The 21942-nt window shown below is 43.6% G+C and overlaps 1 protein-coding gene across 1 annotated transcript in view; it reads right to left on the minus strand.

Annotated features, from left to right (window-relative positions):
- Positions 1–21942, minus strand: part of LOC126336239 (cardioacceleratory peptide receptor-like) — a 956109-nt gene that overhangs the window by 2479 nt on the left and 931688 nt on the right. The window contains exons 7-8 of the mRNA XM_049999729.1: positions 15273–15434; positions 9137–9317 (exon numbers count right to left, since the gene is read on the minus strand). Of these exons, the coding sequence (XP_049855686.1) occupies positions 9137–9317; positions 15273–15434 (343 nt within the window). The remainder of the gene's footprint in view (positions 1–9136; positions 9318–15272; positions 15435–21942) is intronic.

The following is a 21942-nucleotide window of genomic DNA, read 5'->3' on the forward strand; positions in this document are numbered from 1 at the left end:
ATGTCGCAGGACTGGCAGAGGAGGATCCATTCTCTGGCCCGCAAGGTCCACTACTAGTTTTTTTGCTTTGGAAGGATACTGTCTACCAAGCCCCAGCACAGGACCTACAGGAACTGCGAACTTTCATCGGAGCAGCAGTTGCGCACATTCATGAAGAAGGGCTAGGTTGGTATGAGTACACATGCTAGCGAGGCAGACATTTAGTTTGTTAAACGGCTACTAAAACTTGAGGGATATGTGGACATAACAGCACACGATTTTTTACATATCCTCTTTTCTGAAATCTACGCGATCAAATTTGTAAAGATCTATCTGGAATACTCTGTATGTTGAGAGTCTACAGAACAAAATACTGACGACATGGCATTGAATGTACATTGGAGTCTAAGCCATGTCACTAAAAATTTCTGAAACCTATGGTTGCAGCAGCTTTGGGCAATAACATTGTTCCTCTGAGTACAACGGAGAGGCTAATTCCCATACGCTAATCCAAAATCATGCGTTTCCACACCAAGACAGCACTACCATCAAATCTCTCTGCCTTATGTTCCTGTTGTTGTTGTCTTCAGTCCTGAGACTGGTTTGATGCAGCTCTCCATGCTACTCTATCCTGTGCAAGCTTCTTCATCTCCCAGTACCTACTGCAACCTACATCCTTTTGAGTCTGCTTAATGCTTTCATCTCTTGGTTTACCTCTACGATTTTTACCCTCCACGCTGCCCTCAAATACTAAATTGGTGATTCCTCGATGCCTCAGAACATGTCCTACCAACCGATCCCTTCTTCTAGTCAGCTTGTGCAACAAACTCCTCTTCTCCCCAATTCTGTTCAATATCTCCTCTTAGTTATGTGATCTACCCATCTAATCTTCAGCATTCTTCTGTAGCACCACATTTCGAAAGCCGCTATTCTCTTCTTGTCCAAAGCAATTGTCGTCTATTTTTCAGTTCCATACATAGCTGCACCACATACAAATATGTCTAGCAATAGTCAGTCAATTGTACAATGAGGATTATACTACAAACTGAAGCATGATTCATCAGTGCAAAGTACATTCCTTCCATTCTTGAAATTACTGTCTTCACAGGAAATGAACTCGTCCTGCATTACCAAGAGTGGTACAAACACTCTGACGTGGTGGCTTTAATACGTCTGGCATGGCCACTTTCGCCAACTCGCCGCGAGCAGCCTAGGAGGAGGAGGAGGAGGCGGATGAGGAGCGAAACGAACCCACTGGGGCGAGCCTCCGAGGAAAGGACACTGCAGTCATTCTGCAAGCACACAGCAAGTCGGTCAGACGTTCTCCCCTCGCTCAAGGAGGGTCAGTTGCAGAGGGCCTGTCTAACAACGAGGAGCATGCCGAGAACTGATAGACACCTGCAGCCATTAGGACGGAACGCCAAAGATGTACACGTGAAGGCATGTGAGTTCTTTTGGCCCAGCGGCAGTCATTGTACCTGCATTAGAAAGCAGGAATGTGCTGAAAATTCCAGAACCCCATGGGCACAGGAAGGAGCATACACAAAGCGTGGGGGCTTGGCGCAGGGAGGCAGATGAAATAAGTTAGTGTTCTTAAGAAGATATTTTTCTCAATAGTAAGGACATTCCTTATGAATCAGGAACTCCAGGACGAAGACCAAACATGAGTCTGTCCAGGCGTCACGCAGAGAGAGCAGTTACAAACAAGTGTTGTGTAGCTGCTCTCACAACAGCCTCGGAATGCAGGAGAACATCGTAAGAACGTGAAATCGTGAGAAAGAAGTCGATTCACGAGCCACATGACAGCCCACGCCAGATAGGAATTCCCAGCCCGAACAGAGAGGCATGGCTATGAAAAGTCGATCTGCCATTGTGCTCCGTTGAAAATTTTGTCCGTCAATGACAATCTACATCTACATCTACATCTACATGACTACTCTGCAATTCACATCTAAGTGCTTGGCAGAGGATTCATCGAACCACAATCATACTATCTCTCTACTATTCCACTCCCGAACAGCGAGCGGGAAAAACGAACACCTAAACCTTTCTGTCCGAGCTCTGATTTCTCTTATTTTATTTTGATGATGATTCCTACCTATGTAGGTTGGGCTCAACAAAATATTTTCGCATTCGAAAGAGAAAGTTGGTGACTGAAATTTCGTAAAAAGGTCTCGCCACGACGAAAAACGTCTTTGCTGTAATGACTTCCATCCCAACTCGTGTATCATATCTGCCACACTCTCTCCCCTATAACGTGATAATACAAAACGAGCTGCCCTTTTTTGCACCTTTTCGATGTCCTCCGTCAATCCCACCTGGTAAGGATCCCACACCGCGCAGCAATATTCTAACAGAGGACGAACGAGTGTAGTGTAAGCTGTCTCTTTAGTGGACTTGTTGCATCTTCTAAGCGTCCTGCCAATGAAACGCAACCTTTGGCTCGCCTTCCCAACAATATTATCTATGTGGTCCTTCCAACTGTAGTTGTTCGTAATTTTAACACCCAGTTACTTAGTTGAATTGACAGCCTTGAGAATTGTACTATTTATCGAGTAATCGAATTCCAACGGATTTCTTTTGGAACTCATGTGGATCATCTCACACTTTCCGTTATTTAGCGTCAACTGCCACCTGACACACCATACAGCAATCTTTTCTAAATCGCTTTGCAGCTGATACTGGTCTTCGGATGACCTTACTAGACGGTAAATTACAGCATCATCTGCGAACATTCTAAGAGAACTGCTCAGATTGTCAGCCAGGTCATTTATATAGATCAGGAACAGCAGAGGTCCCAGGACGCTTCCCTGGGGAACACCTGATATCACTTCAGTTTTACTCGATGATTTGCCGTCTATTACTACGAACTGCGACCTTCCTGACAGGAAATCACGAATCCAGTCGCACAACTGAGACGATACCCCATAGGTTCGCAGCTTGATTAGAAGTCGCTTGTGAGGAACGGTGTCAAAAGCTTTCCGGAAATCTAGAAGTACGGAATCAACTTGAGATCCCCTGTCGATAGCGGCCATTACTTCGTGCGAATAAAGAGCTAGCTGCGTTGCACAAGAGCGATGTTTTCTGAAACCATGCTGATTACGTGTCAATAGATCGATCCCTTCGAGGTGATTCATAATGTTTGAATACAGTATATGCTCCAAAACCCTACTGCAAACCGACGTCAATGATATAGGTCTGTAGTCAAATGGATTACTCCGACTACCCTTCTTGAACACTGGTGCGACTTGCGCAATCTTCCAATCTGTAGGTACAGATCTATCGGTGAGCGACCGGTTGTATATGAGTGCTAAGTAGGGAGCCATAGTATCAGCGTAATCTGAAAGGAACCTAATCGGTATACAATCTGGACCTGAAGACTTGCCCGTATCAAGCGATTTGAGTTGCTTCGCAACCCCTAAGGTATCTACTTCTAAGAAACTCATGCTAGCAGATGTTCGTGTTTCAAATACTGGAATATTCCATTCGTCTTCCCTGGTGAAGGAATTTCGGAAAACTGCGTTCAATAACTCCGCTTTAGCGGCACAGTCGTCGGTAACAGTACCATCGGCACAATGCCGAAAGAAAGAATATTTCGAAGAGGATATGATCTGAGAGATGGAGGAGATGCGATAAACATGAGTCGTGGAGACACCGCGGAAGCGAGAGGACGTGGGCGCTCTTCTACCTAACGCCAACATCCACCTTCAGACACCGTGGTAGCACAGCTTCGGCCACGTGACCGACAACGGGGGAGATCGCACCTCGGCTCCGCCGCAAAACCCCGATTGCTGATGAGGGCAGCCGACTCGCGCGTCGCACTGTCCCGAGGCGACGCTCTGTACCGACGAGGAACGGTGACGAATAATGGTGAGACGAGTCGTCCCCTCCTCCTTCCCCTTAATAACTAAGTAGTGTCCGAGATCTGTCAAATCGGCCCTGAGAGTTATAGTTTCGTTTTGGTTTGTGTAAACAGCAGCAAAATGAATACATTTCTTTCGTGTTCTGATCGTCTAAGCAAAGTTTCACATTCATACATGAAGCCCTTAGTTACGAACCATTTGTGTTTGATTTCATTTCATTATTGATATCAAACAACTGTTGCTTTCTAATGTGGGGCAATCCCATTGGTCATCTACTCGTTATTTCACGTCCGACAGGAGAGAGAAGAATTCACAGTTCACTACAAGGCCAACTGTTCTCCACTACCAATAGTCTGGGGTACATGAACTGGGAGCTCTTCAGACAATAGTCTTGTAAGCATTGTTGGCTCTCATTGCGCAGCTACAATTAGATACCGGCGCTGTTGTACAGTTGTAACTCTTGGTTCTGGCCTACAACGATCGTTTTCGGTGCCCGGAAAGAGTGGCCACTGATTGCTTTTACTTACGAAACATCTGTCGTGAAACTCTCGGCACAATGTACGTATTCGCGGCGTAGCACGATGTCAATATTTTCGTCTGTTCAGAATAATTTAACAATCCCAACTCAATGGAGATCACATGTTGACAGATGTGAACATTACAGAATCATTATGGTTGCAAAATACTGATAGAAGAATGGGGCAACTGGTAGAACACGACCTGAGGGTGAACTAGTTTGGGTTCCGGATAAACGTAGGGACACGCGGGGCGGTACTGACCCTACGACTTGTCTTAGAAGATAGGTTAAAGAGAGATAAATCTACGCTCAGAGCATTTGTAGACTTGAGAAAACTTTAGACAGTGTTAGATGGCATGCACTTTTTCAAAGGTAGTAGGGGTAAAATACAGCGAGAGGAAATTTATAGGAACCAAGACGGCAGTTCTAAAGGTCGTGAGCACCAACCAGGAGTGAAATTAAACTAGTAAGTTACTAATAGAGAAGGGAATCGCCACCCTAGAGTCGAGGGAACCAGTACTTGAGAAAGGAGTGAGTGAGGGTTGTACCCTATCCCCGACATTATTCAATCTCCACACTGAGCAAGCAGTAAAGGATGCCAAAGAAAAACCTGGAGGACGAATTGAAGTTCAGGAAGAGGAAATAAAGACTTACAGAGTTTTCCCATCGATATTAATGCTCAAACAAATATTGGGCTCGTAGCCAGTTGTCGTTAAACACATTGCACGATACTTCCGCTGGGCACCTGTCAGTCTTCCTCATGTAGAAAATCGACGACTGAAGAAGATATCCTCTGTTCTGCAATATAAATCGTACCGTGATTATTCTGTGCGCCTGAGAATCAACAACTTTCGCGTTTGTTGATACAGTTGTAATTCTGTCAAAGGCGTAAAGAACTTGAAAGAACAGCTGAGCGAAATGGTCAGTGTCTTGAAAGGAGGGTATAAGATGAAGCTCAACGGAAGAAAAACTATGGTAATTTAATGAAGTCGAATTAAATCAGGCGATTCTAAAGGAATTGTTTTTGGAAATTACGCACTAAAAGCAGTATACGGGTTTTACTCTTTGGGCAGGAAAGTAACTTATGATCGTCGAAGTAGAGAGTATATTAAATGCAGACTGGCTATAGCAAGAAGAACATTTATGAGAAAGAAGAAAATTTGTTTTAACATTTAATATAAATTTAGATGTTAGAGAGTCTTTTATAAAGGCATTGCAGCCTTCAACGGAAGCAAAACGTGGGCGATAAGCATTTCACACAAGAATTGGATAGAAGCTTTCCAAGTTAGGTGCTAAAGAATAAAATGCTGAAGATTAGATGCGTAGATTGGGTAGGTAATGAGGAGTTACATAGTAGAACTGGCGAGAAAAAAAATGGCACAGCTAGACTGAAGGAAGGGATCGGTTGATAGGACACATTCTGAGATACCAAGAAATTATCATTGTAATACTGGAGGGAAATGCGGAAGACCAAAAACTGTAGAGGGAAACCAAGAGATAAATATAGCAAGCAGTTCCAAATGTACGTAGCTCACAGCAGTTATTCCGAGATGAAGATGCTTGCACATGATAGACTAGCTGCATCAAGCCAGTCTTCGAAGTGAAGATCACAAGAACAACAGACCAATTAAGGTTCAGTACCACAGGTCCTCAGCGCGTAGATCAGATAAGTTCTCTCGATCAGTTCACAGCAATGGACAATTTATATTCGCCACGAGCACCTTCAGAATATGTGACGGCATGTTGTTCCATTGGCTGTTGTGCAATTTCTGGTTCCATAGGGCCGCCGGTGGTGGCATACACTGTGAAACACAATAATATCCGATAAAATTTTAGTCACACGCAGGGAACAGCACTCCAGTACCGTGTAACACGACCTCTAGTCTTCAAAATGGTGTCAGTTTGGTGAGGAGGCGAGTCCAGATGTCACTTCAGCTACACAATATGCAGTTGAATCCTCTCTTTGGTGAAACTAGAACTATCATATGGCACTAAAGGCCGGTCGAGTTGCAAGTCTTTTTTCAAATGATGCCACAATGGGCGATTTGAGTGTCGATGACGACGAAGAAGCTGTGACGACAACACAATACCTAGCTCCACAGCGGAAAAAATCTCCGACCCAGATTGAAGCCGTGCTACTAGCACGGCAGTCAGACGCGCTGGCAACCCAACGAAAGAGGCGGACAAGAATTTGGCAACTGTGGGGAAATTGACTGTCACGTTTCACCAGCTGTTTCAAAGACACGTTTCACACGCTGTTCCAAAGAGCATCAGAAGTTAGCCTCGGTTTTAAGTACTGGTGATTTAGTGAGAGCGTAGTTGTGCATTGCAGTACAAGAGTGTTCAACGGACCAGGAACTATGAGCACAGCTGTGACCATCTTAGAAGACGAGAATTCCCACAGTATATTCATTTGACCACCGAGAATGTTGAAATAAACATCCATGTTCATTTTCACGGTATCTTGAAATAGTGATCCCAAGTCACTGTGGAAAAAAATCCACAAAAATTATAGAACCAAATCTGGCCTGAAATACCTGTGCACAGATAGCTGTTTAAATGCCTCATTGGGCTGTTGGTGCAATCGACGACTTGTAGGTTTTGCAAAAACAAGGAAAATCGCGAATCGCCGGAGCAGACTACACGCCTCCAGTCAGCAGCTGCCCAATTTGTGTTGGTTAGCGCATCGGAGATAAGCAGCTTTATGTACCGCTGTGAGAAACAACTGTTCGGTGGGTACCCGACTCGAAATGTCCAGTGCACGCAACATTCAGTCGGAAAACGGTTGAGATAGACGTCCATTCATTGGCAGCATCAATTCCCGTCGCTTTTAAAACTAATTGTCATTGACTGGGCGTGAAGTTTTTCCTCGTTCCCTACCCACTATAATCTTTTTACAACCGTTGTTCTTACGCCATGCTATATGCCTGAGAGTGATATAGCATTCTACGTAGATCAGACACTCTGTGTTGGTACACCAATAAATCGGGAAACTTCATTCACGGTATCATCACGGACACAACCAAATACACTCTAAGGGAAAAAGAAATCCAGACGCACCACGAAGGAGTTATCCGAATGGAACGGAACCGGTAGATTTGATGTTGTTGTACAGACCAAGAAATGACTACAATTTCAGAAGAAATGGATCATTTACTCAAAACATTCACACCCTGGGCAGGTCAATAACGCCTTGGTCCACCTCTGGCCTCATGCAAGCAATTATTCGGCTTGGCGGTGGTTGACGGAGTTGCTGGATGTGCTCCTGAGGAATGTCGTGCTTAATTCTGTCCAACTGGCGCGTTAGATGGTCGAAATCCAAGGATAGCTGGAGGGCCCTGCCCAAAATGTTCCAGACTTCCCCAATTGGGGAGAGATACGGTGACCTTGATGGCCGAGATAGGGTTGGGCAAGCTTGAAGACGCACAGTAGAAACTATTGCACATGTGAGCGGGCATTACGTTGTTGAAATGTAAGCCCACGATGGCTTGACATGAAGGGCAACAAAACGGGGCACAGATTACAGTCGACGTACCACTGTGCTGTACGGGTGCCGCAGGTGACATCCAAAGAGGTCCTCCTATAAAACCATCACTTCTGATTGTTGGACCATGCAGCGGGCGACTGTCAGGTAGGTGTCCCACCGCTCTGGGGGGCGTTTCCAGCACGTCTTCGACCTGTAATCTCACTGACTAAACTAAAATTATCTTTAGTGATCATTCCCACATCAAACAGAGCGCCAATGATCAGTGAAGACGTGTCTGGAGACGCTATAATCTACCGATCTGCCTGCCACCATCTGTAAGGCCTGACATGCTAGGGTGCTATTTCATTTCAAAGCAGGAGCCGTTTGATTGCCATAGATTCTTCGCCCCATTTTGCTTCCCTCCATGGCAAATATTTCTGGAACTACATTTCAGCAAGGCAGTGTCCTCCCGCACACGACGAGTGTTTCTATTGCATATCTTCGTGCTTGCCAAACACGTCTTCGGCCAACAAGGTCGCCGGATCTCTCCCCCTGTGGACAACGTTTGCAACAATATGGGAAAGGTCCTCCAACCATCCCGGGATTTTAACTATCTAACGGGCCAGTTGGACAGAATTTGGCATGTTATCCCTCAGGAGGACATCGAACAACCCTGTCAATCAATTCCAAGCCGAATAAATGCTTAGATAAGTGTTACTACTTTGCTCAGTTTGTGAAGCTCTAAATCAGTCAATTTTTCTGAAACTGTAATAATTTACTTGTCTGTACATGTAAATCACATCTACCGATTTCCGTCCCATTCGGATAATTCCTTCGATATGCGTCCCTTTTGTGTTGGAGTGAACGATTGTTCCTGTTTACAAATTTGTCACGTATCTACAGCGCCCCATGTTATATTACGGAGTTCATACAACCGACTGACACATACACTCCACTTCCTTGCCATGACTTACATCAGCCATCAAGGTTCACATGAAATTGTGATGCCAGTTCTGCCCGTCAACAGCGCTCCAAAGCGGTCAGTGTGCTCTTTCAAGGGAGTAACTGGTATTCTGACCGATGAGGTCTCTTTCCCACAATATCAGTACACTTAATATTGGAAATTCCACTAACATTTTTATTTTTTAATCTTTTATATTATTTGAATGTACAGCGCGGAAGGAGTGCTAAGCGTCTATAGTAGAGAGGGTGGTCACAGTAAACTGGTTAGTCTTATCAGCCGGATACCCACACCGTGATTGCGAGCACCTAGCTGTAGAGTGTGTTTTTCCAACAAAGATTTCGACTTGCCTGATGGCCTTGGAGGCGGATCTCGAGAAGAGGCAGTAGACGACTGGGTTGGCGGCGCTGTTGAGCGGCGCGAGGCTCTGTATGAAGGAGGCGACCGCGATGTTGGCCTGCGTGCGCGGCACCTGTCCGTACACCTGCAGCAGGTCGAACACGATGTACGGGCTCCAGCACACCACGAACACTGCAACACAACGGCCGGCGGCCGCCTCTTACCTGCTGCACTCCCGAGTTTGTGGTGCTGAACGTTTCCGTCCATTACCTGGGGGTGGTTTGGCTGCAGGAATATTGTTGTTCCTCCAGCAACATCGATTAAAAGTAAAAATAACAATACATCTTATCCGTTATGGACACTGCGAAACATCATAGCTGCATATTTGATGAAATATATCAACAGACAGCTGCCACTAGCCACATAAGAAAGCGAATGAAGAAAGACGTTTACTGTTACCGATCACTGTTTATTTATATTCACAACATGTTTCAAAGGTTTAAACCTCCATCGCCAGGAGAATTTATAAGTGTTATTGCGACATGTGTGTGTTTGGTACGACTTTGGGGAAGCCTGTGCTACTGTCTAGTGGAGAAACGAAACGCTTTCAGAACATGGTTTTTGGGGAGGTTTTTGATTTTTTACTAGAGAGAGAGATTCAGATAAAGAGGGTGAAAGAAGAGCAAAGGTTTTTAGAGAAGGGTGTCGTTATGATCACAACTCTCTCACGATATATAACTATATATAACTACGTAAAGGTTACAGTAACGCATTGATTATGCTTTAAAAATAAACAGATAATATACTGCTAATTGACATACATATATTCTCAAGCTGACACCGGTAAAAGCTGATGGTGTGTTGGTATATTTCTAAATCAGCCCATTCCACTGGTTATCCGGGGAATGACATGGTAATTATTGATGATAAAATATGTTGAGTAGGGTGAAGGTTTTATTTATAGTATATTTTAAAAGCAGAATCAATGTATTGCTGCAACCTTTACTTTTCTATAACACGTAACAGATATAATCTTAACAGTCCCCATGCTCTGAAAACCTTTGCTTTCATTCAGTCACTTCTTTCACCCTCTGTATCTGAATTTCTCTCTCTCTCTCTCTCTCTCTCCCTCTCTCTCTCTCTCTCTCTCTCTCTTTCTCTCTCTCTCTCTCTCTCTCTCTCTCTCTCTCTCTCTCTCTCTCCATCTCCCTCTCTCTTTCTCTTTCCTCTTCTATCCTCCCCTTCATATTTCCGTGAATTAACTTACTTATTTGCAAGTTTCCTTTGATTAATTCACAAAACTAAATATATCCGGCGCCGGCAGTGGTGGCCGAGCTGTTCTAGGCGCTTCGGCCTGGAACCGCTCGACCGCTACGGTCGCAGGTTCGAATCCTGTCTCGAGCATGGATGTATGTGATGTCCTTAGGTTAGTTAGGTTTAAGTTGTTCTAAGTTCTAGGGGACTGATGACCATAGATGTTAAGTCCCGTAGTGCTCAGAGCCATTTTTTGAACCAATATATCCAGCCAGTTAAAAGCAACAGTTTGTACACTGTGTCAGCTTGATATTAAATGTATTACCTTTCTGCATATCTTTAACTCGGTATCAGTCTGTTACTTAGCTAGAACACGAAACAGATGTACGTTTAACAACCCTACAGCTCGAGCATGTTCAGAACTTAGCTCTCTTTCTCGCCATCCTTTCAATCTCTATCCCTGAATTCCACCCAGAATTGCTTTTTATGTATAATTTTACCACTGTTGGCAACATAATTACTTCAGTTAAGGTTTGCAATGTGTCTGCTGGTTACAGATACGAGTATGAAAGATAAGCTATATAAACTTGACAGAAATGGACTGGTACACCTTTTGAAATATTTACTACGATATATGTTTTCATCAACTCAACAAAGTATCTCCACTGTGCTTTAAAAGTCACTCTGAGATAATAGTGTTGTCTTGCTAATGTTCTTCGTCCACAGAAATAATGTCTCTGTTTTTGCTAGATGTTCTTTGCAATTAGTAGTTTCGAGATACTATCTTTGCCCACAAAATGTGACGGTTTATGAATGATGTATTATGACAGAGAAAAGAGCCTGTGACCACTGTAGGTATTCGGTTTTAGTTGTTTTATTTTCACATTTATATCTACATTAAGTTTCAGTCAAAACTATGTTCTGGAATAGTGTTTTGTTTCTTCACTAGACAGTGCCACAGACTAGCCCAAAATCGTAATACAATACATACATATCGTATTAACACTTACAAATCCACCTGGCGATGGAGGTTTAAACGTTTGGGACACTGACTGGTAATAGTGAACTTATTCTTTTATTCCATGTAAATATCAGTCATGGTAAAGCCTGACCTAACACGTTCGCGTTTACGTTAAAGAAATATTGTTTTACTTTCATGAATCATTTTTCTAGTCACTTCCAAAACCAATACCGCCCATACGGCAGCAGCGAGAAAGTGAATTCGGCTTTCCAAATGACTGTCTCACAATACGATACGTTAAAGTGTTTCCTATCATGTCGTCATAGTGAAGCGGCCTCGAGTGCCCAGCATGAACATGTTAATTTTTGCATGCTTCATCTGACGATAAGCCTAAAATTTCTCGGTAACTAGTTCAAGAAAAGTAATGCGTGTTTCATACTGATCGCAGCACTCTGCAGTTACGAGGGGTAGTCATGAAGTTTTCTCATAGGGAATTATCAAGATGCGAGCATGCAACTTTGTTGCGGTGTTGGCCTTTCTCTATGCATATTCACTCTGCCAATGCGATACATTTTTCCCAGCGATGGATGACGTTGCGGAATGTTTGGTTGTGGAAGTCTGCATTTTGGTTTTCAGGAAATCACTTCGTCGTCATTTTGAAAATGCCTGCCACACAACGGTTTCTGCATCTGAACAAACAGAAGAAGATGGCTCCTTCTACTATTTGCCCCTTCCAATTTCAGAACTATCACATTACCCGGTAATGGTTGGGTCTTCACCATTTTCGGCTGTGATAAATTCACATATTTTCACAGCTTTTTGTACTCTTTTGTTCAGGGGTCATAGTGAAGCTCACAGCACTGGATATGACGGGTGATATGACGGGTAAAGAGGCCATCTGGACTGGCCCAACTCAGTTGCAACGTTTCTACCTCCGCTGCTACCTCAGTTCAACAAGCTTTGTGGATGGGTGTGAGTAGTAGCAGAATCCAATGAGCAGCGACATTTATCCATGCTCTAAACGGCATGCCAGATGTTAATAACTGACCCGTATTACTTTCCACTTTTTTCACCCTGGTCTTCTTTGAGATACGTGAGCCTTCTAGCAGCAGGACCACCAAATTCCACTGACTCAGCATGGATTTTTGTAACGTCGTTCGTTAAACGGCACTTCACTTTATCGGCGGCTCTTCTAGTGATGCAGCTCCAAACAAACAAACAAAAATATTTACGTTACTTTATTTCTTCTGATCACAGTTAAAGCTTTATGACTAACTCTCGTACACATTAAAACATATTTGTAAAGATTGAAACGGCGTGATTAACACCAATCTCTGTTTTTAACCTAGCAATCACCTTTCAATGATGTGCAGATTGGCATCCACGTTGAGCATTAGATCGCCTATTGCCGGTTGGATAATAGATTAGCGAGACACAAGTCCCTGTAGCGACATCCAATTGAATGGCTTGTACCAGGACAATGAGCCACACGAAATTATTATTACCAGAATTTACACATACAAGTGGCAGTCAAATGAAAACCGCCACCCGCCACAACGGGGCCATGGAATGGTTCGATTCAAAACTAATCACGATACGCCTTAAGAAATTTATCACACGGGGAGACGAAATGATCAGTTCCTGTTTAGAATCCACAGTCACACTCACTCTTGCACTTTTTCGTCCGATTGAAATAGATGTCCGCACATGGCGTTCTTCAGGTCTCTGAAGATGCGAAAATCACATGGTGAAATATCCGTAGTATATGGAGAATGTTCCAGTGGTTCCGTACCAAATTTCTGAAGTGTAGCTTTCGTAGGATTGGCAATGTGGCTGCAGGCGTTATCCTGCAACAGGATGGTGTCGTCCGACGCAATTCCTGGGCGTTTGGCTTAACGGTGTATTACAGTTTCTGCACCGTGACCTCATAGAACTGAGCATTGATTGTTTTTCCTCGCTCGAAGAACTCGACGAGCAGGCAACCTCTTTAGTCGATGAAAGAGGACATCATGACCTTACCGGAACTTGTGTGAACAGCCTTGAATTTCTTGGTGGGTGAGATGTGTGATTTTTCTCACTGTTGGCTTTGCCGTTTGCCCTCGGACTGTCGTAATGCTGTTGGATGACTCATCCTGTTGCACAATAACGCCCGCCTCCAGACTGCCAGTCAGACGAAGGCTACGCTTCAGTGACTTGGTGGGGAAACATCGCAATACCCTGCGTACAGTCCGGATATTTCACCATGTGTGTCAGCGGGCTCCGGCGTTCCACGGAATAGGAATTGATCGTCTCGTCTCCCAATCGGATAGATGTGAGTGTGGTGATTACTTTTGAGTGCAACAATAGCTTGACCCTGCTGTGGCGGGTATTCAATATAACTAACTGGCTGCACTGTGAAGAATTAAAGGGCCTGGGACCCCCGAAATAAGTACGGTATCTGAATTATGTTAATGAACGATGCGTGAAGGCATCGCCGTGGTAGACTGTCGTACTGCCCTGTAATGGTGAGGGGAGTGGGGTGCCAGTGGTGTGAAGTTTGTGCCAGTTCGAGTTGACGTGGTCCTAGTCAGGCTCGCGCCCAGCCACCTGCACGTATGCGGACAGTTGTACCACGTTCGGAATATGAGATACTCATTAAATCGCGTCGATTTCGCTTTGCTCCAATTAAAAAAGAAACTTGTTTTTTATCAATATACTTTTTTCGAAACATGGTATTTGTTTGTGGATAACTGTAAAAATTTAAGCTGATTTCTGCACAAGGAATTCCTGAAAGAGGTTTTTTGTCGTATATCTCAGCCTCGTCTGAACCGAGGCCATGTTTGATAATAACGTTTTGTGATGAAGTTCTGGTAGATGAAATATTTCCACACCACTAGCAGCTTAAAGTTACAACAACTTCTGACGTGTGATATTTTAGTTTATTTATAAGTGCGTAGTATACGAGTATATACGATGTACTGATTCACTATTAATACATATCACATAACCTTTGACAGGTACAGCAATTGCCGAGCAGGATTTGCCGATGTCCTGCAGTCGTGGACTGTGCAGCTCGTCCCGGCGGAGGTTCGAGTCCTCCCTCGGGCATGGGTGTGTGTGTTTGTCCTTAGGATAATTTAGGTTAAGTAGGTGTGTAAGCTTAGAGACTGATGGCCTTAGCAGTTGGGTCCCATAAGATTTCACACACACAAACAGTGATGCTCAGGCATCTGGCGACCCTTGCATTTAATCAATACACGTAGGTGCAGCTTGCATAGTTCCTCACCCCCCCCCCCCCCCCCATAGTAAGAGATTTCTTTCGTCCGTGCATTTAAAGAAAACTGCTAATTTTTGCAACATATTGAGTTCTTGCGTAGATCTGAGTTAATATTCGAGCAGATTTTTTCAGATAGCTACCTGCGTCATGTAAAAAGAATCTGAGTTTATTTTAACATTGTCTGCCAGACATTAATCTAGAAAATGAAGAGAAATGGTTCCAGTATAAGCACATGGGAGCAAGCCGCAGATTACTTCTGCTTCTTTCGTTGATACTCCATCGAAAATAACATGTCGCGTTCTCCGTACCAACAAGTCTTTAGTACAGTAACAAATTTTATTTTACATCCCATATGATCGCGTTTTTGTCAGTAAACATTGACGTGATACCGTCGTTGGGGCAATTGGGTGTGTAATATTTTATTTCCGAAAGGAAGTAGGATTTCCTTGCTGACTGCATCTGCATCAAGGATATATGTAATGTGCACATTACTTTTTTCTTCAATTCTTCATTAACGCATATTTTCAGTCTACTCTGGTATCCAGAGTTTATCTCATGGAGACAAAATGATGTTCTGTCAAATAGAGAGGTACAGTAAAAGAAGAATTGTGAGTCACTTAGGAGGACTGCTAGGTGACGTATGTGGAGCGCAGCGATGCTGACACCTAGGACTTACTGAAGACGATGACGAAGGTCATCTTGACGGTCTTGACCTTGGCCTTGGGGATGATGCCGCGCGAGCTGGCGCGCCGGCCGTCCGCCTCGTCATCGCGGGACTTCCCCGACGACAGCCGGCTGTGGCTGTGCTGGTGCAGCAGCTGGTGCGGCCGGCAGCTGCCTGCAGCCACACAACACGAGCTGTACTGGAATGCAGTGTAACTGACACAGAGAACAAGTAATACAGTGTAACTTGGGTACATCCGTCCGTGCTTCATTAAGTCATCGGGCAGCTGCCGATATGGCAGTTAAAATGTCAAGAACACCATAACCTCCAATTTATTGGCTACTGATTTCAGCATTACAATACGTCAACATCACGACCTCTATACCAGATACGGCTGAATTCCCTCAATGACAACGGGATGTATCTGTATGTATTATGTGAAAGTAACTAGGCTTCCCCTCTAGCTCCAGGCTGTGTTCGACGTGTTGTCGTGTGCAAAAGCAATGTGAACGAAAGCTGGTGCGAAGTCCGGTTATTTTCACATGTGACATACGTCGCTGAGGAAATGCAGCTGCTATCTGGTACACAGAGCCTAATGATGGCATATTGACGGCCGGTGTGGCCGTGCGGTTCTAGGCGCTTCAGTCTGGAACCGCGTGACCACTACAGTTGCAGGTTCGAATCCTGCCTCGGGCATGGATGAGTGTGATGTCCTTAGGTTAGTTAGGTTTAAGTAGTTCTAAGTTCTAGGGGACTAATGACCACAGATGTTTAGTCCCATAGTGCTCAGAGCCATTTGAACCATTTTTTGATGGCGTATTGTAACGATGAAACCGGTAGCCAATAAATTAGTGGTGAAATTACAGGTGACTCTGTTCCTGACATTTTTTTTACAGATAATACGGTATTAAAACAAATGTCGACATTTTAACTACCTTCATCAAAACTGGGCGTACATGTCACAGAGTTATCCGTTATCCTTATTTATACAAAATATGGTTATTTACTGTTTTTATTTCAAAATGACCGTTTCCTGACAGTTACCCACCTTTAGCTCCTTAAAGCAACAAATAAATTACAATTGGGCTCTAATCAATGTTAACGAAGCTTAATATTTTTCCCAATTCAGTTACAATAGGAAGTTGTACAATGTAACAACTTAATTTTAATTTATTGGCCGTTTAAAAATTTGAAAATTGGTGACAGTACCCGGAACTGGACAATTAGAAACTAAAAAAAAAAAAAAAAAACGGATTCCTGCAGACAGACAGCCTATGTCGTATTTTTATACTACACCAATAAATATCGTTTATTCGCATTTTCGTTATTTTTCAGTGAAAACAGCTCTATTAACTGCTTTTTTCTAATAGCAATCTATTTTAAAACAACATATATCCATCCTAAGGCTTATATCGAGGAATCGACGTATTACGCTTCCAAAAGTGCAAGCTTTAACGGTTTTGGTGTATGACCCATATGCTAAGATCTGTCAAATTTCAAACATTAGCTTAGTTTATTTGGAGACAGCCATTCCAGCCAAGTAATGTGGCATATGAAAAAAGTAATTTGGTGGAATATGAGATAAACTCAACTTTGCGAGGCATGCTGCGTTGTGATCACGCGTTAATCAGTTGAATTACTAACCACCTTCCACACGGAGCACGTCTGTATGTCACCACTGACTTCTAGCCGCATGCAGTTGACGTCAACAAGTGTAAGGGACTGAAGATGACGTGGTTACAACACTGAAAGTAGTTGCCAAAATAAAATCGACACCTTAAATACAGCTGGAGGAATTTCTTCATTTTTAATATAAATTTATACCAGCTGAGGTCCCACTGTGCTCCATTTCAATTATGGATGTACGAAGATTAAAAGATTGATGTTATCACTTTTTTACATGAGATTTAAAAATTGTGCAGAAATGGCTCTGTCAGTCTCTTACCAGCGTACGTTCTACCGCTAGCTTATTGAAGTATGCATGTTTCAGGAAATGGATTGAATTATGTTCAAAGATGTATTATGTAGCGGACGCCAAAAGCGCCACTCGTCGTTAAGAGATGTTCAGCATTTGTGAAACGTACGACGTTAAGGCTACTGTGAATCCGACAGGTCAAATTGCCTTTCTACCAGCCGGTCATTTTTTGTAAACTTTGTTATTTTCTACTGAGTGGTTTTGTATTTTATTAATAGAAATGAACAAGCTTACCTAATATTTTGGAATTTTTACGTTAAGTTTTATGCTTCTTGTTTTGAAACTCGTGTTGCATTGCACTGCACATTTGGGGAAGCTGTTTTAAAGCTACATTGTGGAAGTTTTTCTGAGTTTTGGCACGATATGCATTTTTAGAGATATTTGCCAGTAGCTCCGAATTGTACTGTTTCACTGATTTTAAGGGCTTCTTGGCTTGTAATTTTATGAGTAACGATTTTCAGTTTTGAAGAATATATAGATGTGTGTTAATTTTGGAGGGATATTAGTTACACTACTGGCCATTAAAATTGCTGCACCACGAAGATGACGTGCTACAGACGCGAAATTTAACCAACAGGAATAAGATGCTGTGATATGCAAATTATTAGCTTTTCAGAACATTCACACAATGTTGTCGCCGGTGACACCTGCAAAGTGCTGACATGAGGAAAGTTTCCAACCGATTTCTCATACACAAATAGCAGTTTACCGGCGTTGCCTGCTGAAACGTTGTTGTGATGCCTCGTGTAAGGAGGAGAAATGCGTACCCCATCACGTTTCCGACTTTGATAAAGGTCGGATTGTAGCCTATCGCGACTGCGGTTTATTGTATCGCTACAATGCTGCTCGCGTTGGTCGAGATCCAATGACTGTTAGCAGAATATGGAATCGGTGGATTAAGGAGGGTAATATGGAAGGCCGTGCTGGAACCCAACGGCCTCGTATTACTAGCTCTCGACATGACACGCATCTTATCCGCATGGCTGTAAAGGATCGTGCAGCCACGTCTCGATCCCTACGTTTGCAAGACAACAACCATCTCCACGAACAGATCTACGACGTTTGCAGCAGCACTGACTATCAATTCAGAGAGCGCGGCTACGCTTACCCTTGACGCTGCATCACAGACAGGAGCGCCTGCGATGGTGTACTCAACGACGAACCTGGGTGCACGAATGACAAAACGTCATTTTTTCGGATGAATCCAGGTTCTGTTTATAGCATCATGATGGTCGCATGGTTCGGCGACATCGTGGTGAACGCACATTTGAAGCGTGTAATCGTCATCGTCATACTGGCGTATCACCCGGCGTGATGGTATGGGGTTGCCATTGGCTACACGTCTCGGTCACCTCCTGTTCGCATTGACGGCACTTTGAACAGTGGACGTTACATTTCACATGTGTTACGACTCGTGAGTCTATCCTTCATTCGATCGCTGCGAAACCCTACATTTCAGCAGGATAATGCACGAACGCTTGTTGCAGGTCCTGTACGGGCCTTTCTGGATACAGAAAATGTTCGACTGCTGTCCTAGCCAGCACATTCTCCAGATCTCTCACCAATTGAATGAGTCTGGTCAACGGTGGCCTAGGAACTGGCTCGTCGCAATACGCCAGTCACTACTCTTGATGAACTGTGTTATCGTGTTGAAGCTGTATGGGCAGCTGTACCTGTACACGCCATCCAAGCTCTGTTTGACTCAATGCCCAGGCGTATCAAAACGTTGTTAAGGACAGAGGTGGTTGCTCTGGGTACTGATCTCTCATTATCTATGCACCCAAATTACGTGAAAATGTAATCACATGTCAGTTCTAGTATAATATATTTGTCCAATGAATACCCGCTTATCATCTGCATTTCTTCTTGGTGTAGCAATTTTAATGGCCAGTAGTGTATTATGAGAAAGTAACTAGATTTCCCCACAAGCTCCGGGTTGAGTTCAACTCGTTGTCGTGTGCAAATGCAATGTGAACGAAAGCTGGGCGAAATCCGGTTATTTTCACATGCGACATACGTACTGTCGTCACTGAGGAAATGCAGCTGCTATGTGGTACAGAGAGCCTAATGACGCCGTATTGTAACGCTGAAATCGGTAGCTAATAAATTAGAGATGAAATTACCGGTGACGTTGTTCTTGACTTTTTTTACAGATACTACGTGATTAAAACAATTGCCGACATATTCACTGCCTTCATGAAAACTGGACGTACTTCTCACAGAGTTATCCGTTATCCTTATTTATACAAACTGTGGTTATTTACTATTTTTATTTCAAAATGAGCGTTTTCGGGCATTGTTGCCCTGTGTAGATCCGTAAAGCAACAAATAAGTTACAATTCAGCTCTAATCAATGTTTACGAAGCTTAATATTTTTCCCAATTCAATTACAATAGTAAGTTGTACAATGTACCAACTCAATTTTAATTTACTGGCCGTTTAAAAATCCGAAAATGGGCGACAGTACCCGGAGCTGGACATTTTGAAATAAAAAAAAAACGGATATCTGCAGACAGTCAGCCTATGTTGTATTTTTCACTATACCAATAAATATCGTTTATCCGCTTTTCCGTTGTTTTACAGTGAAAACAGGTGAATTACTGCTTATTTCTAATAGCAAACTGTTTTCAAACAACATATATCCATCCTAAGGCGTATATCGTGGAATCGACGTATTACGCGTCCCAAAGTGTAATGTTTAACGGTTTTTGTTGTGGTTGGCAGGAGAGCCAACCGTGTTCCTAAAGGAGGCCGAAATACACGCGTTTTAGCTCACGCAGGCTGGCGTGAAGTCTGGAACATATATCCATCCTAAGGCGTATATCGTGGAATCGACGTATTACGCGTCCCAAAGTGTAAGGTTTAACGGTTTTTGTTGTGGTTGGCAGGAGAGCCAACCGTGTTCCTAAAGAAGGCCGAAATACACGCGTTTTAGCTCACGCAGGCTGGCGTGAAGTCTGGAACATATATCCATCCTAAGGCGTATATCGTGGAATCGACGTATTACGCGTCCCAAAGTGTAAGGTTTAACGGTTTTTGTTGTGGTTGGCAGGAGAGCCAATCGTGTTCCTAAAGAAGGCCGAAATACACGCGTTTTAGCTCACGCAGGCTGGCGTGAAGTCTGGAACATGACAAGGGAATTAGAATTGAGAAAAACGGACGTAGCTGGTGGAATACTTAACTTTAATCCATTAATGACGAACGTCGCTCTTTATGGTACATGATTCACAATATCAATAGTACGGATACTGGCGCCTTGCTAGGTCGTAGCAAATAACGTAGCTGAAGACTATGCTAACTATCGTCTCGGCAAATGAGAACGTAATTTGTCAGTGAACCATCGCTAGCAAAGTCGGCTGTACAACTGGGCGAGTGCTAGGAAGTCTCTCCGGACCTGCCGTGTGGCGGCGCTCGGTCTGCAATCACTGATAGTGGCGACACGCGGGTCCGACGTATACTACCTGACCGCGGCCGATTTAAAGGCTACCACCTAGCAAGTGTGGTGTCTGGCGGTGACACCTCAGTTTTGGTGTATCACCCATATGCTAAGATCTGTCAAATTTCAAACATGAGCTTAGTTTATTTGGAGACAGCCATTCCATCCAAGTAATATGGCATATAAAAAACGTAATTTGGTGCAATATGGGATAAACCCAAGTTAGCGAGACATGCTGCGTTGTGATCACGCTATAAATCTATCCGACGGAACGACCGAGAAATAAGTTTTGTCGGTTCCCATTGGCTGTACGTAGCACGTCCTTATGAGGAAGCATTGCTTTTCCTGGCCTCTGATTGGCTAGTTTTTGAGAACAGAAACTACAGGATGGCCTGACACGAAGCGTTGTCTTCAGTTCGGGGGTGAACGTGCTTGCAGAACGACCCACGTAATGCGAGAGAGCGTTTCACGCTATTTCAGCCGTGGGTGATGGAAAAAAATGGGGGCGGGCGCGGAGGCTCTTTTACGGCAACGTAGTGGTCAGGTATTACTGACATTTACCGTGTACCCTTGTACTTGTGCTTCTTAGTCTGAAAGATTAATGTTCTAGCTAATGAAATGCTTGTCAAGTAAACGTAAGGCTTGAGTTAGGGCTGAAGTTTCGCTTATATTTGTGAGGCGATATTTGACGTGCTTTACATGTCTCGCTTAACCTTATAATAATTTATTGGAATTATTGTGCTTCACCTTAAAATACTGATCTTATCACTTTTCTGCACGAGATTTAAAAGTTGTGCAGTAAGCGCTACTGGCAGTCTCTTGCTCGCGTATGTTCTACCGGTAGCTTATGGAAGTATGCATGTTTCAGGAAACGGATTGTATTATGTTCAAAGGTATATTATGTATTTGGTTTGTATTGTAATGAAAGCGGACGCCAAAAGCGCCACTCGTCGTTAAGAGATGTTCAGCATTTGTGAAACGTACAATTTTAAGGGTACTGTGAATTCGACAGGTCAAATTGCTCTTCTATCAGCCGGTCATTTTTTGTAAACTTTGTTCTTTTCTGCTGAGTGGTTTAGTATTTTATAAATCTAAATGAGCCGGCCGGGCTGGACGAGCGGTTCTGGGCGCTACAGACTGGAACCGTGCGACCGCTGCGGTCGCACGTTCGAATCCTGCCTAGGGCATGGATGTGTGTGATGTCCTTAGGTTAGTTATGTTTAAGTAGTGCTAAGTTCTAGGGGACTGATGACCTTAGAAGTTAAGTCCCA

The sequence above is a fragment of the Schistocerca gregaria genome, chromosome 2 (assembly GCF_023897955.1).
Source record: "Schistocerca gregaria isolate iqSchGreg1 chromosome 2, iqSchGreg1.2, whole genome shotgun sequence".
NCBI lineage: Eukaryota > Metazoa > Arthropoda > Insecta > Orthoptera > Acrididae > Schistocerca > Schistocerca gregaria.